The sequence below is a fragment of the Ascaphus truei genome, chromosome 5 (genome assembly GCF_040206685.1).
Source record: "Ascaphus truei isolate aAscTru1 chromosome 5, aAscTru1.hap1, whole genome shotgun sequence".
Classification (NCBI taxonomy): Eukaryota; Metazoa; Chordata; class Amphibia; order Anura; family Ascaphidae; genus Ascaphus; species Ascaphus truei.
In genome coordinates this window covers 170,017,437-170,037,140 of record NC_134487.1, presented here as the reverse complement: position 1 = coordinate 170,037,140, position 19,704 = coordinate 170,017,437, and the positions used below count along the sequence as shown (strand labels likewise).

Here is a 19,704-nt window from a genome sequence, read left to right as displayed (position 1 = left end):
TCCCGATTTTTAGGACTTTTTCGGGTGCTGTCCTGGTTTGTATCCCCCTGGTGAGCACCGACTATGCATGGGCAGAGCACTTGCCAACCGCGCATGTACGATCGGCACTTGCTGGTTGCTCGTGCAAGGAAAGTAAGCGCAAACCTTAATATTACATAATAAATAAACAAAAAACAAATACATATCACCAAGAGGAGATGCAGCTGGTGTGAGAGATTTCTCAGTCTCTCAAAGTAACATCTGGGGAGGACACAAAGCGCAAAACTTCCTCTCCAGGGTGGAAATATCACATGGAATCGTAAACCGATGTAGGCAGCATATGTAGGGAAAGAAGAAAAAATATAGTGCAACACAGTTTTAATTAATATAAAATACTCAAGCAAGGAGCTTCAATACACTCACATGCTCCAGAACAAAAAATGGCAGTTTAACCACTCTGGGTTCAGACGCAGCTTGGTAAGGCTCCAGTCAGCTACAACACACGTCCTCTGCTTCCGCACTCGGGCGGCGTCTGACGTCACGGACCGGTTACTTCAATTATCCAGCTGTGGGAGAAGGATCATCTGGCTCCGTTGTAGTCAGCAGCAACGCAGGCCGTGTGGGCGGGAAGACGCGATGGCAACACAGCTGATGTCACGGCAGAGAGTCCGCAAAGAATCTCACTGCTTCACAGGTCGGGCGCACAGGTAACCCTACGCGTTTCATCCGGTAGTTCGGACTTCTTCAGGGGTGTCTGAACCCAGAGTGGTTAAACTGCGATTTTTTTGTTCTGGAGCATGTGAGTGTATTTGAGCTCCTTGCTCGAGTATTTTATCTTATACTATATAGTGAAAGCACTGTATGTTTGCCTGCCTGCCTGCATGCATGCCTGCCTGGCCTGCCTGCCTGGATGTCCGGTGTCCCTAGGGGAAATCTCATTGGTCCCTTGGCCGCCCCCGCACACCTCTCATTGGCCTGAGGCGGAGTGACGGGGCCAAAGGACACACAGGGACACACACACACACACACAGGGACACACACACACACAGGGACACACACATACACAGGGACACACACACACACACACACACACACACACACACACGGACACACACGGACACACACACACACAGGGACACACACACACACACACAGGGACACACACACACACACAGGGACAAACACACACACACACACAGTAGAGGGGGGTGTACATTAGCAGCATGTATAACCCGGGGGGTGGGGCTCACATACCCACCGGTCCCGGAGCTCCGCCTGGCCTTTTTCCACCCCGAACATCAGCCTCCACACCCGCGCGCTACCTCCTCCTCTCCCCGTGTCTCCCTGTCTCCCGCGCTTTCAGCCCCCCCCCCTCCCCCCCCCCCCCGGCGCCGCTACAGTCAGCGGGGGAGCGAGCGCCCGGGACACAGCGGGGGAGCGGCCACAACACGCTGCCTCCCGCCTCAGATCCACGTGGGACCTTCCGGACGGGTGAGTGAGCGGCCTTCACCCCCCCCTCACCCCCTTCACCTCCCCTCACCCTCCCCTCACCCCCCTTCACCTCCCCTCCACCCCTCCCCCCCCGGCGCCGCTACAGTCAGCGGGGGAGCGAGCGCCCGGGACACAGCGGGGAGCGGCCACAACAAGCTGCCTCCCGCCTCAGATCCACGTGGGAGCTGCCGGACGGCTGAGGGAGCGGCCGGGACGGGTGAGGGAGCGGCCGGACGGGTGAGGGAGCGGCCTTCACCTCCCCTTCACCTCCCCTCACTCCTCCTCCACCTCCCTCCACCCCCCTTCACCTCCCCTTCACCTCTCCTCCACCCCCCCTCCATCCCCTCCACCCCCCCCTTCACTCCCCTTCACCTCCCCTCCACCCCCCCCTTCACCTCCCCTCCACCCCCCACATCCTTCACCTCCCCTCCACCTCCCCCCCTTCCCACCACCTCCCACCCCCCCCCCTCCCACCACCTTCCCCCCCACCCCCCTTCCCACCACCTTCCCCCCCTTCCCACCACCTCCCCCCTCCTCCCCCCTTCCCACCACCTCCCCCCCCCTTCCCACCACCCTCCCCCCCCTCCCACCACCACCCCCCCCTTCCCACCACCTCCCCCCCCCTTCCCACCACCTCCCCCCCCCCCATCCCACCACCTCCCCCCCCCATCCCACCACTCCCCCCCCTTCCCACCACCTCCCCCCTCTTCCTCCCCCCGCCCATCCCCCCTCCTCCCCACCTCCTCCCCCCTTCCCACCACCCCCCCCTTCCCCCCCCCTTCCTCCCTCCCCACCCCCTCCTCCCCCCCTTCCCCCCTCCCCCACCCCCTCCTCCTCCCCCCTCCTCCCCACCACCTCCCCCCCTTCCCACCACCTCCCCCCTCCTCCCCCCCCTTCCCACCACCTCCCCCCTCCTCCCCCACCACCTCCCCCCCTTCCCACCACCTCCCCCTCCTCCCCCCCTTCCCACCACCTCCCCCCTCTACCCCCCCTTCCCACCACCTCCCCTTCCCACCCCCCCCCCCCCTTCCACCACCCCCCCTTCCCACCACCACCACCCACCCCCATCCACCACCTCCCCTCTCCCTCCCCCCCATCCACTCCCCCCCCCCCTCCTCACCACCTCCCCCCATCCCCCTCCTCACCACCTCCCCCCTTCCCCCTCCTCACCACCTCCCCCCTCCTCACCACCTCCCCCCCCTTCCCACCTCCTCCCCCCATCCACCTCCTCCCCCCCTTCCCACCTCCTCCCCCCCCTTCCCACCACCTCCCCCCCTTCCCACCTCCTCCCCCCCCCTTTCCCACCTCCTCCCCCCCCTTTCCCACCTTCTCCCCCCCTTCCCCCTTCTCCCCCCCTTCCCACCTCCTCCCCCCCTTTCCCACCTCCTCCTCCCCCCCCTTCCCACCTCCTCCTCCCCCCTTCCCACCTCCTCCTCCCCCCTTCCACCTCCTCCTCCCCCCCTTCCACCTCCTCCTCCCCCCCCCTTCCCACCTCTCCCCCCCCTTCCCTCCTCCTTCCCACCTCCTCCTCCCCCCCCTTCCCACCTCCTCCTCCCCCCCCCTTCCCACCTCCTCCTCCCCCCCCCCTTCCCACCTCCTCCTCCCCCCCCTTCCCACCTCCTCCTCCCCCCCCCTTCCCACCTCCTCCTCCCCCCCTTCCCACCTCCTCCTCCCCCCCCCTTCCCACCTCCCCCCCTTCCCACCTCCACCCCCCTTCCCACCTCCTCCTCCCCCCCTTCCACCTCCTCCTCCCCCCCCTTCCCCACCTCCTCCTCCCCCCCCCCTTCCCACCTCCTCCTCCCCCCCCCCTTCCACCTCCTCCCACCCCTTCCCACCTCCTCCTCCCCCCCCTTCCCACCTCCTCCTCCCCCCCCTTCCCACCTCCTCCTCCCCCCCTTCCCACCTCCTCCTCCACCCCCCCTTCCCACCTCCTCCTCCACCCCCCCTTCCCACCTCCTCCTCCACCCCCCCTTCCCACCTCCTCCTCCCCCCCTTCCCACCTCCTCCTCCACCCCCCCTTCCCACCTCCTCCTCACCTCCTTCCCACCTCCTCCTCCCCCCCCTCCCACCTCCTCCTCCCCCCCCTTCCCACCTCCTCCTCCCCCCCCCTTCCCACCTCCTCCTCCCCCCCTACCCACCTCCTCCTCCCCCCCCCTTCCCACCTCCTCCTCCCCCCCCCTTCCCACCTCCTCCTCCCCCCCTTCCCACCTCCTCCTCCCCCCCTTCCACCTCCTCCTCCCCCCTTCCCACCTCCTCCTCCCACCCCCCCTTCCCACCTCCTCCTCCACCCCCCCTTCCCACCTCCTCCTCTCCCCCCTTCCCACCTCCTCCCACCCCCCCTTTCCCACCTCCCCCACCCCCTTCCACCTCCCCACCTCCCCTCCCCCTCCTCCCACCTCCCCTTCCCCTCCTCCCCACCTCCCCTTCCCCTCCTCCCCACCTCCCCTCCCCCTCCTCCCCACCTCCCCTTCCCCCTCCTCCCCACCTCCCCTTCCCCCTCCTCTCCCACCTCCCCTTCCCCCTCCTCCCCACCTCCTCCTCCCCCCCCCTTCCCCCCTCCTCCCCCCCCTTCCCCCCCCCTTCCCTCCTCCCCCCCTTCCCCACCTTCTCCCCCCCCTTCCCCACCTCCTCCCCCCCCCCTTCCCCACCTCCTCCCCCCCCCTTCCCACCTCATGGGTCCCTTGCCCGCCCCGCACACCTCTCATTGGCCTGAGGCGGAGTGACGGGCCAAAGGACACACAGGGACACAAACACACACACACACACGTAGACACACACACACAGACGTAGACACACACACACGTATACACACACACACACACGTATACACACACACGTATACACACACGTAGACACACACACACACACGTATACACACACACACACGTATACACACACACACACGTATACACAAACACACACACGTATACACAAACACACGTAGACACACACACACAGACACACGTAGACACACACACACGTACACACACGTAGACACACACACACGTACACACACGTACACACACACGCACGTAGACACACACATGTACACGTAGACACACACACACACACACATGTACACGTACACACACACACACACTGTACACGTACACACACACACACACACACACATGTACACGTACACGTACACACACACATGTACACGTACACACACACACATGTACACGTACACACACACACGGGAGACATACACACACACATGGAGACATACACACACACATGGAGACATACACACACACATGGAGACATACACACACACATGGAGACATACACACACTCACACACGTAACACTCACACACGTATACACTCACACACGTATTGTATACACACACACACACACACACACACACACACACATACAATTTATACACACAAACATGTATACACACACACACTATCCCCAGCACCACCACATCAGCACACATCCCATGCCCCCAGCACACTGGCATTTTCGGCTCCCCGCCATTCCCAGCCCCCATCAACACCATCAGCACCCACACATCGGCACCTTTGCACCTCCCCCATCGGCACACCCACATCCGCACCCCACATCAGCACCAAACCTCCCAAATCAGCACACCGATACAATCACCATCAGTACAGCCACAGCAGCACTACCACCGCACATGGGCCGCGTGGACCACTCCCATCCAAATGCCACACCCACACCACAAACATCCCGGGCAACGCCGGGGCTCTCAGCTAGTATTAATTAAAACTGTGTTGCACTATATTTTTTCTTTTTCCATACATATGCTGCCTATATCGGTTTACGATTCCATGTGATTTTTCCACCATGGAGAGGAAGTTTTTGCGCTTTGTGTCCTCCCCCAGTGGTTGCTCGTGCGCATGCACACGCGTGGACAGCAAGCTCTCTTCGCACATGCGCCAACTGCAAATGCGTGACCAAAAAACGGGACTAGTATGGTCACCCTAATCATATATCGTCATATAATGGAGACGGAGTTAGACTTTTTATGCTGCTTGCACTATGTAACTATATTTACTCATTTCTCTTACTCTTTTGTGTTAGGCCTTCAACAACTGTCCTTGCTGTCGTCTTATGAAATAATAATCCCCCAGAGATTAACGAGAGAGAAAAGAGACACTTCCAGCTCCCTCAGAGAGGTAATTAAAGCTCTTTTTTTTTGTTAGCCAATGATTCTAAAATATATTGATTTGTGTGTGGGTTTTGATGCGTTACTCTTTATAAAGACATTTTATTACTACTTTAGAAATTCCACGGTGGAGGCTTTGGTCTAGTAGAAAAAAATGAAGAAGCTATGCTTATATGTACTGTATGATATCTCTGTTCTATAAACTGAGATTCAGATCATTGGAAAGTCCTATATATTAATGGGATATATAAACTGAAGACGCTGCCAATAGGAAAGTCATTTTAAGAGTTATGAAGAATTCAATTTAACACTGTTTGTATATTTCATTGTAATTCTTTATATAGTTTCTATTTCTACAGTGTGCGCCTCAATGGAATGAAAAGAAGAGGAGGAATAGGAAGGGTTTGGTAATGACAGATTGAGGAGAGTAGCTCCACGCCACCACCCTGCCACCAGGGCTCGGAGTGTGGGAGAAAGAAAGGCTACCATAAAATAGGGCAGCTTTCAGTGCAGAGACAGACTGAGTGGGCCAATATTATAGCAAAGAGGAGCAGAGCGTGAAAGAGTCATGTACAGAAAGAAACTTGATAGAAATGGAGCGTGCATTCCAAAGGTCACAAGAGAAAGGGAGAGGTGAGGGAGGTTTACAGGGTGGGGATGGGTCTGAGGTTAGAGAGGTTTACACCACGAGGAGGACAAGTTGGATGTGAGCAGCTAGGTAGAAATTAGACGGGAACCAGGATTGGAGGAGAGATCCCCAGAAGCAAGGTGGAGAAGCATGGAAAGAAAGAGCATGCGTGAGGAGGATTTGAAGGGGTGTGGTTTAGTGCCTGGTGTATTGTTGAGTACTGTCAAAGGGCACAGGTAGGAAAGGAATTAATGTGAACTGAGGTAGTGGACATGGAAAAGAGATGGAGATATGAATGGAGCTAGATTAGGATGGTAGAAAAAAGAGATGGAGATATGAATGGAGCTAGATTAGGATGGTAGAAAGACAAGTGTAGTTTGGAAGAAGTGAGGTTAGAGCAAATATTAAAAGTAGGATGCGGCATGTTAGTGGTAGCAGTCCTAGTTTAGTGTTGAGAGGTGGGTGAGGGCTGGGCACAGAAAATGTATGTTGAGGTAAGGGTAAAGAGCAAGAAGTGAGAAATAAGCAATGTACAGTATGATGCTCTAGAACAGGCCTGCACAACATACGGCCCCGCGGCCTCTGTGCGGCCCGCGATGAGATTTAAAAAAAAAAACTTAAAAAAAAAAAAAGGCGGGCAATTCCCCGGGGGTGATGTGAGGTGCATGAGGTGAGGTACAGGGGAGGTGAGGTGCAGGAAGGGTGATGTGAGGTGCAGGGGGGGGTGATTGGAGGTGCAGGGGGGGGTGATTGGAAGTGCAGGGGGGGGTGATTGGAGGTGCAGGGGGGGAGAGTGGTGTGAGGTGCAGGGGGGGAGAGGTGTGAGGTGCAGGGGGGGAGAGTGGTGTGAGGTACAGGGGGGGGAGAGTGGTGTGAGGTGCAGGGGGGTAGAGTGGTGTGAGGTGCAGGGGGGGAGAGTGGTGTGAGGTGCAGGGGGGGAGAGTGGTGTGAGGTGCAGGGGGGGAGAGTGGTGTGAGGTGCAGGGGGGGAGAGTGGTGTGAGGTGCAGGGGGGGAGAGTGGTGTGAGGTGCAGGGGGGGAGAGTGGTGTGAGGTGCAGGGGGGGGAGAGTGGTGTGAGGTGCAGGGGGGGAGTGTGGTGTGAGGTGCAGGGGGGGAGAGTGATGTGAGGTGCAGGGGGGGAGAGTGATGTGAGGTGCAGGGGGGAGAGTGGTGTGAGGTGCAGGGGGGAGAGTGGTGTGAGGTGCAGGTGGGGAGAGTGGTGTGAGGTGCAGGGGGGGAGAGTGGTGTGAGGTGCAGGGGGGGGAGAGTAGTGTGAGGTGCAGGGGGGGAGAGTGGTGTGAGGTGCAGGGGGGAGAGTGGTGTGAGGTGCAGGGGGGGAGAGTGGTGTGAGGTGCAGGGGGGGAGAGTGGTGTGAGGTGCAGGGAAGGAGAGTGGTGTGAGGTGCAGGGGGGTAGAGTGGTGTGAGGTGCAGGGGGGGAGAGTGGTGTGAGGTGCAGGGGGGGAGAGTGGTGTGAGGTGCAGGGGGGGAGAGTGGTGTGAGGTGCAGGGGGGAGAGTGGTGTGAGGTGCAGGGGGGGGGAGAGTGGTGTGAGGTGCAGGGGGGGAGAGTGGTGTGAGGTGCAGGGGGGGAGAGTGGTGTGAGGTGCAGGGGGGGAGAGTGGTGTGAGGTGCAGGGGGGGAGAGTGGTGTGAGGTGCAGGGGGGGGGGGAGAATGATGTGAGGTGCAGGGGGGGGGAGAATGATGTGAGGTGCAGGGGGGTGGGATGTGTGTGGTGTGCAGGGGGGTATTGTGTGTATGTGGAGAGGGAGTATTATGTGTGTGGGTGAGGGGGAGAGATGGGGGTATGAGAGATAGATGGGGAGTATCGCAAAGGTTGATAGTGAGGTGTTCTGGGGAGATATGAGGATGATGATGAGAGGTGCTTGGAAGAGAGATGATTGATGATGATGATGATGATGATGATGATGATGATGATGATGATGATGATGATGATGATGATGATGATGATGATGATGATGATGATGATGATGATTTTACCCGTGCGGCCCAATTTTTTTTTCCTTGGAGCATTTCGGCCCTTCTCGCTTTACGAGTTGTGCAGGCCTGCTCTAGAATGTTGTTTGAAGAGTGCTGTCTTTGTGAGTCTTTGATAGATGTCATCCTGTCCAACGCAGTTAAACTTCTGAATCCAAGGAAAATAGGCATGCTGTTGTCTTCTCGTTCAACTCCATTTGTGTGTTATATATATATATATATATATATATATATATATATATATATATATATATATATCTCATTAAATTGAAATGGCTTAAAATGTAAACATATTAGAACACAAAAAATAGGGTATAATGTATAATTTGCAGATGTAAATGTCCTCCATGTATTTATGCATGAATGTTATCAACATTTGCACATATAAAATTGAAGTTTATGCTTACAATAAAAAAGTGATACAATGTATACATAGTGATGCTATGCACATTTATATATGCAATGTCATGAAACCGTATGCGTATGTTAATGTCATTGTATACATCTAATATTGATGGCATAAAAGTGTATAGTAAATTTCTCGAAATATAAAGTAAATGGATTTAAACACTGTTAATACAGTATTTAAACAATGTAGTGTTTATACATATAAATCTTGTATACTTGCAGAAAGTATGCATCATATAGTACATATTCTAATGATGTCATATGTATTAATTATATGTAGCATAGTGCCCCTGGCATGTAAGTCCTGGTAAGTGCAGGCAGTGTCGGGGTTAAATCCCTTTCACATGGGCCAGGAAGTGAGTCCGTTGGCACACTAGCTAGATTGTTGCTATACCCAGGTGCAGGCTGGATGGCAGTTTGGAGCGTCATGCCTGGGATTGGGGGTGTTAATGGGTTGCACGAAGTATGGTGTGACAATGGTACCTCCATTAAAACCTGCCAAGTTTGGGGCAGAGTCATTAACTCCTCCCCAGGTATAGAAGAGGCTCCTGACCCAAATTTAGAGAGACAATTCCAGGATGTAGCCTGCTCCCCAGCGAGTGAGGCGGTATCTGCCTTACCCCATAAGGGTGTAAGGGGGTGGCGACTAGCCTCAAGCCCTTCGGGGGCCTAGTCAGGGAAAAACAGTGATGCGAGGGAAGATATTCCATGATTCCATCAGGTGTAAGAAGTACCTCTCTTGCAAGAGAAGGAATCGGGTCCTGGCCAGCCAAATAGAAGTTGAACCGTTCCAAATTTCTGTCTTGTTACTGGAAAAGGGGGTTCCTGTAGGGAATACCATCTGCCTTCAGCAGCTACCCTACAGGCTGGAGGCGCTGCATTGACTAAGTAGCAGCCTGTCCCGTTGTTACTCCCACTACCATCTGAGGAGGCTCAGGCTTCCTGCTTAGAGCAGGTGAGCTAACCAGTATATACGTAGCATGCAGATCTCCCATAAGGGTGGGGAAAGAGTGTTACATATATACACACACACACACACGATGTCTTCAGATTATGTCGATGTTATATGTCATCAAAATGTGAACAGTAACAATCAAAATATACAGTAACTAGATTACCGACGTTTATACACACAGTGATTGTTATAATGTAAGCATAGGACATATGGTAACACACTGTACATTTATCAAAAATGTATTTAACTTGAAATACTGTATACTGTGGGCGAGTCCTCAGCAGTTATACATACTAGAGCTAGATTGTAGTAATGTATACACACTAGCTAGCTTGGCATCTTTTATACACACTGGAGATGGGTCATCAGAGTTTATACTCCCGCTTTATTGGAATGATGCGGTAGATGGTTGGTTCACATTTAGTGCATTCTTGGGGTACGTGGTCAGAATGTCTACTCCCCCTTAGCAGCCCATCAAGCTGAATATACACGCTTTATTCTCCCTAATAAAATATCTGAACATGGTGGCTATTATTGAATATTCTAACAAGGCTTTTATTTTTTTCAGGACTCTCTCTCTTACGTCATCCGAGCTGGAGGCGTGAAACACATTCTTCAGCTGGAGAAGAACAGGTATTCTTACTGGTCTAAAAAAAATCCACAGTGCTTATATTCGGGACTTTTACACAACTACACACTTGCTATATAATCCATTTGTCAAAAAATGAACACCGGTTTATTCTAAACCTAGTGCAGGGGTCACAGACGCCCTGCACCTACTCAACCTACCCATACCTTGTCCCAGCTCCGACTGGCGTGCTCCAAGCGCGCGCAAAGTATCTATATCTCTGCCGGGGAAAAGCGGTGGCCCTGTTGGCTGTCTGGCCACATGTGATGTGCGCATGCGCAACTGCACGGCACCTGCACGCTCATCACTGTCATGGCGGTGCCCTGCTACGGGAGCTGCCGATAGCCTCCGGCGACCGGGTCGCCTGCGCAACTTCCCTGACACTGCCGGCACCTGCCCCCTGCCTCTGCTGCCTAGCGCACCTGCGCCGGGAGGTAAGGGGCTTACGGGGGACCCAGGCTATACATACATAACAAATAATGCAAGGATCCAGTTTGACATCACACAATATCCAGACAAATGATAAGGGACACAACATGACAAGGGGGAATAAGGGGGAAAGAGAGGGGTGAGGTTTTTTTGTTTTTGTTTGTCAACCAAAAAAACAGTTTACTCTAATTGTTACGTTGACTTTCTCTTTTATTTGTATTTGGTCAAAAACTATGTTCAGAGGGGCTAAAAGCCTAAATCATTTAGTCCTAGATGATCAGCCTATCTTCTCTGGCTAGTTTTATCTTCTCTGGCTAGTTTTTAGTAATGCTATTCAGAAATCCAGGACTGCTATTTTTCTCTGTAAAACAGATTTTTACAATGTTGGTATTTATTTGATGCTTTGAACGACAAACACTTCCATTCTTCCCCATCTCTCGCATTCACTAACTTCCCATACGGTTATTACAGAACACTGTGGTCCTGCATTAAATGGCAGGTAACACAGGGTTGTAGTGCTATAGCCCATATCAGAGCTTTGTGAATCTTTGTCTTGGGCAATATGGCCGTGCACCTATAAGTATCTGTAAATCCTTTTTTAAAGTCCATTTGTAAACATGATGAGCGGAGACTGAAGGGGTTTGATTTAGTTTGTGTGATACCTTTTTGCTCGAGTTATTTGCACATTGAGAGCTTCCTATTGCCCCCTTCCCTTGTCTGTATTGGTTCTCTGATGAGGACAAGGTGGGATAAGGGTAAAGAAAGCATCGGACTAAAACTTCTATTCAGAAGCCCACAAGAAATGCAATTTGTAATTAATTTCCAGAGGCAACAAGAATACTTACCGGTAAGTCAATTTAATGGATTACAAAAACGTGTTGTTGTTTTTTGCCAAGTACGCAGGATTGCACCTTTTAAACTCCTTGATCCCCTTTCTGCGGTTTGCCCCCACATGTTCTGATTACCGCCTCTCCGTTTCCATTCCCTCCTTTCTCATTCACTACCTCTTCTCACCACCTCTTCCAATTTCAACTTTCTTCCCCCAATGCTGTAGACCTCTATTACTCTTCTCTACTCACCCACTATTTATTTCTCCCTCCCTTCATCTCTATCCCATGCCCATCCACCTGCTATCTGTAGCATTAGTATTCGATAACACTGTCTGCATATTTTTTTTAAACTTCTATTGCCATTTTAAGGATTTTTTTTAATGTACTGATCATCTTTTGGTTGCTACAGCAATTATTTACAAAGTCATAACCACTTCCTCTTTTGAAACACAGGTTTTTTCAGCTCTGCCCTTTATCAGCAAAGTATCACAAACAGATATGTTGCAGTGTTCCCTTATGTGGCCGAGCCTATAACGAGGGAAGCTGAGGAGCACAGGAAGGAGTGGGTCAGGGATGTGGTTCTGGATTATCTGTCTACCCGCTGCAGTAGTAGGGCTCATTCTGCAGCACACACAAGCGGCCATTTTGTTAGGCACACAATCCGGTTATTAATATGTAAAAATTCTGATCAGAAAATTTTCAGCTTGGGTAAGAATGTAGAATTATATATTGTCACATGCTTTACATATGAATAAAAGAGAAAAAGGAAGGGGAAAAAAAAAGGGGGGGGGGGGGGAAGTAGTTTTGCTACTTCGTTTAACTCCTATAATGTTAGTATCTTTTCCCCTGAGCAGGTCTTGCTCTTTAAAAAAATTGCTGTTTCTTAATATCAAGCTACCGAGGTAATCTTTAGCCTGCAGTGAGTTCCAGCCAAAATGCACTTTAACCTCCCAGACACTAAATGTATGCTTATATCTCCTGAACGGAGCATCAGATTTGAAAAATGAAAACAGTGTTAGGGCGAAAAGCAACCATTTTTTTAAAGCAAATATAATGCAAGTCTGCTGCTTTAATAGACGCTCACTTATTTATTTTTATTATTATGTACTGCTAATATGGAAAATTTCAATAAAATTACAAATGAAAAAAATAAAGAGAAAATCTTACTGATTTAGGGCCAGTCTCATGGACCTTGATAGAACCGCTGATAAAAATATATAAATAAGCTCTTTTTACTTAAAATGTCACCCTGAAGCAACAAATCTCACTGATTTTGTTTTTTGTTGGTTATAGATACATTGAAGGTTTGGATATATTTTAGGAGCCAAGAATTAGGGTTCTTTATGGAAGAGATGGTGGACAGATATTTTTAAACCCCCATATACTGTATTTGTTTTTCAAGTTAGAGGAAATGTGTGTATATTGTATATCTCAATATCTCTCTATGTATATATATATATATATGTATGTATGTATGTATGTGTGTATATATATATATCTATATATCTATATATCTATATATCCAGTGTTCGACAAATCACCAAAAAATCTACTCGCCGAACAAAAAAATCTACTCGCCACCTAGTACCACACGTGTGCTGCTTGGGCCAATAGGAGCTCGCCACGATGTTAAATCCACTCGCCCGGGGCGTGCAAATGTATAGGTTTGTCGAACACTGTATATATCTATGGAATGCCAGTGAGACTGCACATCCCTTCCCCTGCGACATTGCGCAGCGCCGTAGCAAGTACATGTTGTCCGCCGCGGGTGCCCATAATGGGCGCGATGGCGACCGCGTGACGTCAGCCGTCACGATCGCTGGAAGCCAGACGATTGTGATATTTCCAGCGATCGAGGGGTGACGTCACGGGCATGTGAGCGGTTCAGCCAATGAGGGCGAACTGCTCACGGCCACACACCCCGGTTGCAATCTCTGGTCTCTTGCACCAGAGTGCAGGAATCGCTGTTGGACGTGTCGGGGGCATGGCTATTACATCACGGAGCTGGTTCGCCTTCAATGGGCGAACCTCTCACGTGACGCGCCATCGAGCGGCCAAATCAAATTGATTTGTCTTGCCAAGCAGCTGAGCAGCTTGGACACAACAATTTACTTTATTTTTTGTGATCTCTCGCGAGCAAGCACTCGGCCTGGACGAGGCCTTAGCATGTCGCTTTATCTCCCTGTGCATCAGGCACCACAAACATAGATTTTAAGCTTATCTGGGCAGGGACTGTTTCTGTAACATTCCTATGTGCTGCGTACCTCGCACTATACTGTCATTGTGAAGCGCTTTGAGTCCCATTGAGAAAAAAGCGTTAAATATAAAATTAAGTTATTATTACAGAGAGGGGTGAAAACAAAGAGTAATGTTTAATAACCTTTCAGATCTCCTAGATCGGCGTATGTTACGCTGGGTACAGCTAGTATCTCTATACAGTAAGTCCTCGTTTTACGACGCTTCGTTTTACGACGAATGGCTTATCCAACGCTGTCCAATGCATCCCTATGGGCGGTTTTACGACGCTAAAATGGCTTATCCCACACTCTTATGACGCTTTGCAAAGTTGCAACATTATGTCAATCAGAAGGCTGCAGTCGGGGAAATCATCCATATGTGTGAAGGTTTAGTGGTGTATTTAGGCCCTTAAACATGTCTAATGTCCGTATTATTAGAATGATCTTTGACATAACAAGAATAAGCTCAAAAGCACCACTCATCTGACATCAATCTGACCACATTCGAAATAACTTCTATCCACTGAAGTCGCTTAGGTGTGCAGACTAAGAGCGGTCTGATGCATACTTTTGAAGTGAAACTTCTTTAGTGGCACCTCATTCGAACTGGGGCAAAAATGGATTGTGGAGACAGAAATGAAACGGATGTGACGTCAGTGCTGGCAGTTGAGGCCGGGCTGTGTTCTGGCTCAGCCCGACCCCAACACTGACATCACACCCGCTCCACAAATCAGATGCGGCGGCGGCGATAGCTCCTAATGGCCACCGCACCCCCCACACAGCCGCTGACATGCGGCGGCGATAGCCGCCGGCGCCGCTCATAACGGCCGCCGTTCCCCGCCCGCTGCCTACTGCCGTGCCGCGCATGCGCGATGGAGCCAGTGACTCCAATCACCACGGGAGTGGGGAGGGGGTGGCGCGCAGCCGCTATCTGCCCCCGGCGGGTCCAGGCCCAGCAGCACACAGATCTGGTGCTCCCCTGCTGCGCCGGCAAGCTCACGGCCGCTGTTCCCGGCCCGCTGCCCTGCCGCGCATTACTAATGGTGAGGTGGCGGGGGCTGCGCATGTGCAGAAGCGGCTGGCAGCGGCGCCGTTCCCCCCACACGCCCGCGACGCGCATGCGCAGTAATGATGCAGCACGGTAGTTATGACAACGCTCAAGACGCCACGGCTCTCATAGGGACACTGCAGCCCACACTGTTCCCCGGGCCCTATGCAGGCCCTGATCTCCCGCGGCCTCTCCTCCCGGTGCATGTCCGTGTCCCTGCAGGCCTCCCCCATACGCTGCCTGTGGGATGAGCCGCTGCGTGTCAGTCTCAGGCCTGAGCTCCGGGCAGGAGGTGACTGCGACTGGTGAAGGCGGGGAGACCTTCACCTCCCTGGGCCAGTACCGGGCGGGGAGCTGGAGCTGAGCCGCTCCCCGGCCCTGCAGGGTGGCAGCTTCTGTGGGGTAGAGCCAGAGGGGCACCTGTGGTTCCTGCACCCGTGGACTCCCTTCAGGAGGCTGCTCCGGAGGGATGTGCAGACCCCCCTCCGCCTGGAACTCGCTCTGTACCAGTCCCACGAGCCGTCCGGCCGCCTGCTGGCCACGGCCGCCCAGGAGAGGAGCTTCATGCAGGAGGAGGTGACACGGAGCCCGGTGCGGGAGGGAAGGGTCCAGGGCATCCTCTTCCTGCAGCCCGGTGAGTGCGTGCCCGGACTGGGGAGATGGGGTGTATCATTTAGGGGGAGGACGGGGGGTATTGGTGTGGCTATATTATTTGGAGTGGGGGACAGGGATTATTCGGGTGTATCATTAGGAGGAGAGCAGGGGGTATTGGGGTTGGGATTCATGGAGCTGTATTGGGGGTGAATAGGTTAGGGGGATATGTGAGGTGCAGGGGGGCTGCGCATACGTCGCGCACGGTCACACGCACGCACACGGTCACACGCGCACACGGTCACGCACAGTCACACGCACACACACACAGTCACACGCACGCACACAGTCGCACGCACGCACACAGTCACACGCACGCACACAGTCACACGCACGCACGCACGCACGCACGCACACAGTCGCACGCACGCACACAGTCGCACGCACGCACACAGTCGCACACACACACACAGTCACACACGCACACACAGTCACACACGCACACACACACAGTCACGCACACACGCGCACACGCACAGTCACGCGCACACGCACAGTCACGCGCACACGCACAGTCACGCGCACGCGCACACGCACAGTCACGCGCACACGCACAGTCACGCGCACACGCACAGTCACACGCACAGTCGCACGCATAGTCGCACAGTCACACGCACACGCACAGTCACGCGCACACGCACAGTCACGCGCACACGCACAGTCACGCGCACACGCGCACACGCGCACACGCACAGTCACGCGCACACGCACAGTCACGCGCACATGCACAGTCGCACAGTCACACGACACACGAGGAATTTACGCTTAGTGCAAATACAAGGGATGTGTACGCACGTTCTAAGTCAAATTTATTTGCGTTTTGTCAATGAAATTATATTTTGATTTTTAATTAAAACATCACCAATACAAATACAATTTCTGTGACAAAAGTCAAAGAAGTTTCACTTACTATGCGCGTGCTCAGCACACACAGCTTTTTTTTTACTTCAATGTCATCAATTTCCATGTACAACGCATCATCCAGTTGAGAGCATATCAGCAGGCTCTGCAGAATTTGGGCACGCAACATACATACCTCAGGACAGGAGGCTGACCCAACACACTGCGCGTGCGCCCAAGGCCCGCACATAGACTCGACCAGCGGAGCACTTCTCCCTGGATCTCTTCAGGGACAGCTTCTCCTCTCCGGAGATCAGCGCTCTTTGTTCTCACCTCTAGGAGGGGGGAGTGGGTGAAAGCAGCGCACGGAGAGGGCAGGGTCTGCTGCTCAGCCAGTTGACGGGATTAAAGTAGTAGCCACGCTGCACCAGGGACCCGCAGGACTGCCGGCGAGGCCGCATATCCCCTGATTATATCACAGCTCGCCTGCGGCTACAATGCACTCGCCCCAGGCAAGTGGGCAAGTTCATTTGTCGGGCCCTGTATATAACCATACACATACTTGGAAAATGGCTGCATACTCTGTATTAAGTATCCTACAGTGGGTGTCTGTGCTAGATAGAAACAAATATTCAACTTGAAGAAATTACCTGAATGGTCTGATTATCTGCACCAGGCAAAATTAATGCAAAATAGAGGGTGTTTATTGATCCAAAACACACACGAGCCCGCCGTTTCGGTCGTCTATTATTAAGACTTAGATTAAGATCTTATAACATTTTAGATTTGAAATATGTGAAATCCCAGGGGGTTCACAAAATTTGTCTCGACAGTGAGTGCGCGCGCGCCCGCCCGCCCACACACCCCAAACACACCCACCACATGTTTGGGCACAGTTATAATTGTATCACTTGCGCAGTTGTGCTGATTATCTTGTATGTATACAGGCATACCCCGCTTTAAGGACACTCACTTTAAGTACACTCGCGAGTAAGTACATATCGCCCAATAGTCAAACGGCAGCTCACGCATGCGCCTGTCAGCACGTCCTGAACAGCAAAGTTGAACTCCCTACCTGCACCGAAGCTGTGCACAAGCGGGAAGACTATAGAGCCTGTTACAAATGCCTTATTTACATCAGTTATGCACGAATATGATGATTGCAGTACATTACATGCATCGATAAGTGGAAAAAAGGCAGTGCTTCACTTTAAGTACATTTTCGCTTTACATACATGCTCCGGTCCCATTGCGTACGTTAATGCGGGGTATGCCTGTATATGTTCACTTAGAGCTGCCAAGTGGTGCTGGGCATTTAACTTCAGTTTATTTGGTATTTTGTATTTTTCAGAGATTTATTAGCCAAAGATTTTGCTGTTTATACGTATGCAGAAAATGGAACAAGACTGTCAAGCCAACTTAAAGATGAGGTCTGTATCTGATGAATGAGCATGCTGCACTGTATAATAATGCAGAGTATCTGTATAAAGCTGTTGGGTTTTTTTTTTTCCATTTGATCTCATGTAAGGTGGATTCCAATTGTCCAGACATCTTCTCTGTATTCTCCTCCTATTCTACACCTTCTCATCCTAACTCTCCTCCTGCTCTATTCTCCTCCTCTGTCAGAGCAGGACGTGTCTCTTGCTCTCCTCCTCTCTCTACACCACTTGCTCCCTTGACCTATCCGCATCCATCTCCCCAATCCTCTTTCTTCCACTCTAATACCTACACTCGCCCACATTTTTATCTCCTCCCTCTGCTCTGGTACTTTCCCACTTCCCTCAAGCAAGCAATTGTTACATTTATTCTAAAAATTAACATGCTTGACCTACCTATCTCTCTAACTATTGCCCTGTCTCCCTTTTGCCTCCAGTCCCCATCTCAAATGCATTCTCTTCTCTTGCATGCTCCATTTATTTAACACTTACAGCTGGGCCCACGTGGCAAAGCGGTGTAGCTTTAAGACCCAGTTGCCCATTTTGGAGGTCTGCATCTCCAGAAGCATGGGGTTCACTTCCGGAGACCCCCTGCTTCCATACTGCTTCTCTCTGGGACTCCTCTATGCAGCTTTTAGATACTCGTGGTGTGCTCGATTCGATTAACATTTCGGGGGTCCCATTCAGAAGCAGGGACCCCCAGAGTTAATCCTCCCAGGCAGCTTACTGCTTTCTTGGCTGTGATCGAGTCCCGCCCTGCTGCGCTTTAGCATTGCAACCTCTCGTGCCCATGGAGGCAGTAAGTCTTCCTACATATGTATTCTCTCCTAGACCTTCTGCAATCTAATTTCCACACTGCTCACTTGACTGAAATAGCCTTAACCAAATAAACTAATGATCGTCATATTTACAAAGACATTATTACACCTTGCTTTATATTGCTCAATCCCTGTGCTGCTTTTATTACCGTGGACTACTTTCTTCTTACATTCTCCTATCTCTTGGTATCACAGCTCTGTCCTTGATTTCTGCTTACTTCTTCCATTATCATTTCAGTGACTCGTTTTTTTTTTTTGTTTTTTTTTTAACATCAAGGTTTTTTATTGGGTTTCACAACATATACATTATGCCACATCCCATAGTTAAACAATTCGAAACCCACCGAGGTTTTCCCCTTTCACTCTCACCATCAAGGGTAAAATCACTCATAATCAACATGGGACTAACAACATATACTCACAGGACTAGACAAACTCGACTAACCGGACCAAAGACAAGACAACAGAGGGTGAAAACATCAGGGAAAGAAGGGGGGGGGGGATGGACTTCCACCGTGCGCTCCGGTGTCGGTGGACCTGCTTTCGGTATGTGCTGAGCACTCTTAGAAGAGACTGACGACTCCTCATCTTGGATCAGTTTTTACGAGTCGGGGGCTCCTACCTGTCACGTATCTATGTCATAGTATGTTCCGCTCAGTCACCAGAGAACGCACTTGTTTTTATTATTGCAAAATTGTGCTGGCATCTATCCCGGGGATGTCTGATTGGGTAATCCATGGATCCCATACTTTTAGGAAATTTCGGGCAAAATCGTTGACCCAGCTGGTCAACTGTTCCATCTGGCAAACCTGCCACTTTCTGTTTCAAATTTTGGGGATTACTGGTAAATCTTGTTGTTTCCACACTGCTGCGACCTCGCACCTGGTGGCGGTAGCCAAGTGTGCTACCAATTTGTGTGCCGCTTTCGGCAGCCCCTGGGCCCGTCTGCCCAACAAGAACAGCCACGGGTCCAAGGGGACCTCTAAGTCGAGGATTCTTTGTGCCCATGCTCTAATGCTCTCCCAAATCGGAAGTACTCTAGGGCAGGACCACAGCATGTGAACTAAGTCTGCTATTTCCCAGTGACTTGTTTTTTGATCTTTGTGTGTGTGTGTACACGAGGGGTCTGTCCTGGGACCTCTTCTCTCCACATGCAGACACTAAGAACCTTCTCACATCTTTTGGGTTCAA

General features: G+C 51.8%; 1 protein-coding gene across 1 annotated transcript in view; it reads left to right on the top strand.

The window, feature by feature from the left end:
* ADAM9 (ADAM metallopeptidase domain 9) overlaps positions 1–19,704 on the top strand; it is a 96,248-nt gene that overhangs the window by 26,432 nt on the left and 50,112 nt on the right. The window contains exons 2-4 of the mRNA XM_075601207.1: positions 5,526–5,620; positions 10,165–10,229; positions 17,611–17,689. Coding sequence (XP_075457322.1) covers positions 5,526–5,620; positions 10,165–10,229; positions 17,611–17,689 — 239 coding nt within the window. The remainder of the gene's footprint in view (positions 1–5,525; positions 5,621–10,164; positions 10,230–17,610; positions 17,690–19,704) is intronic.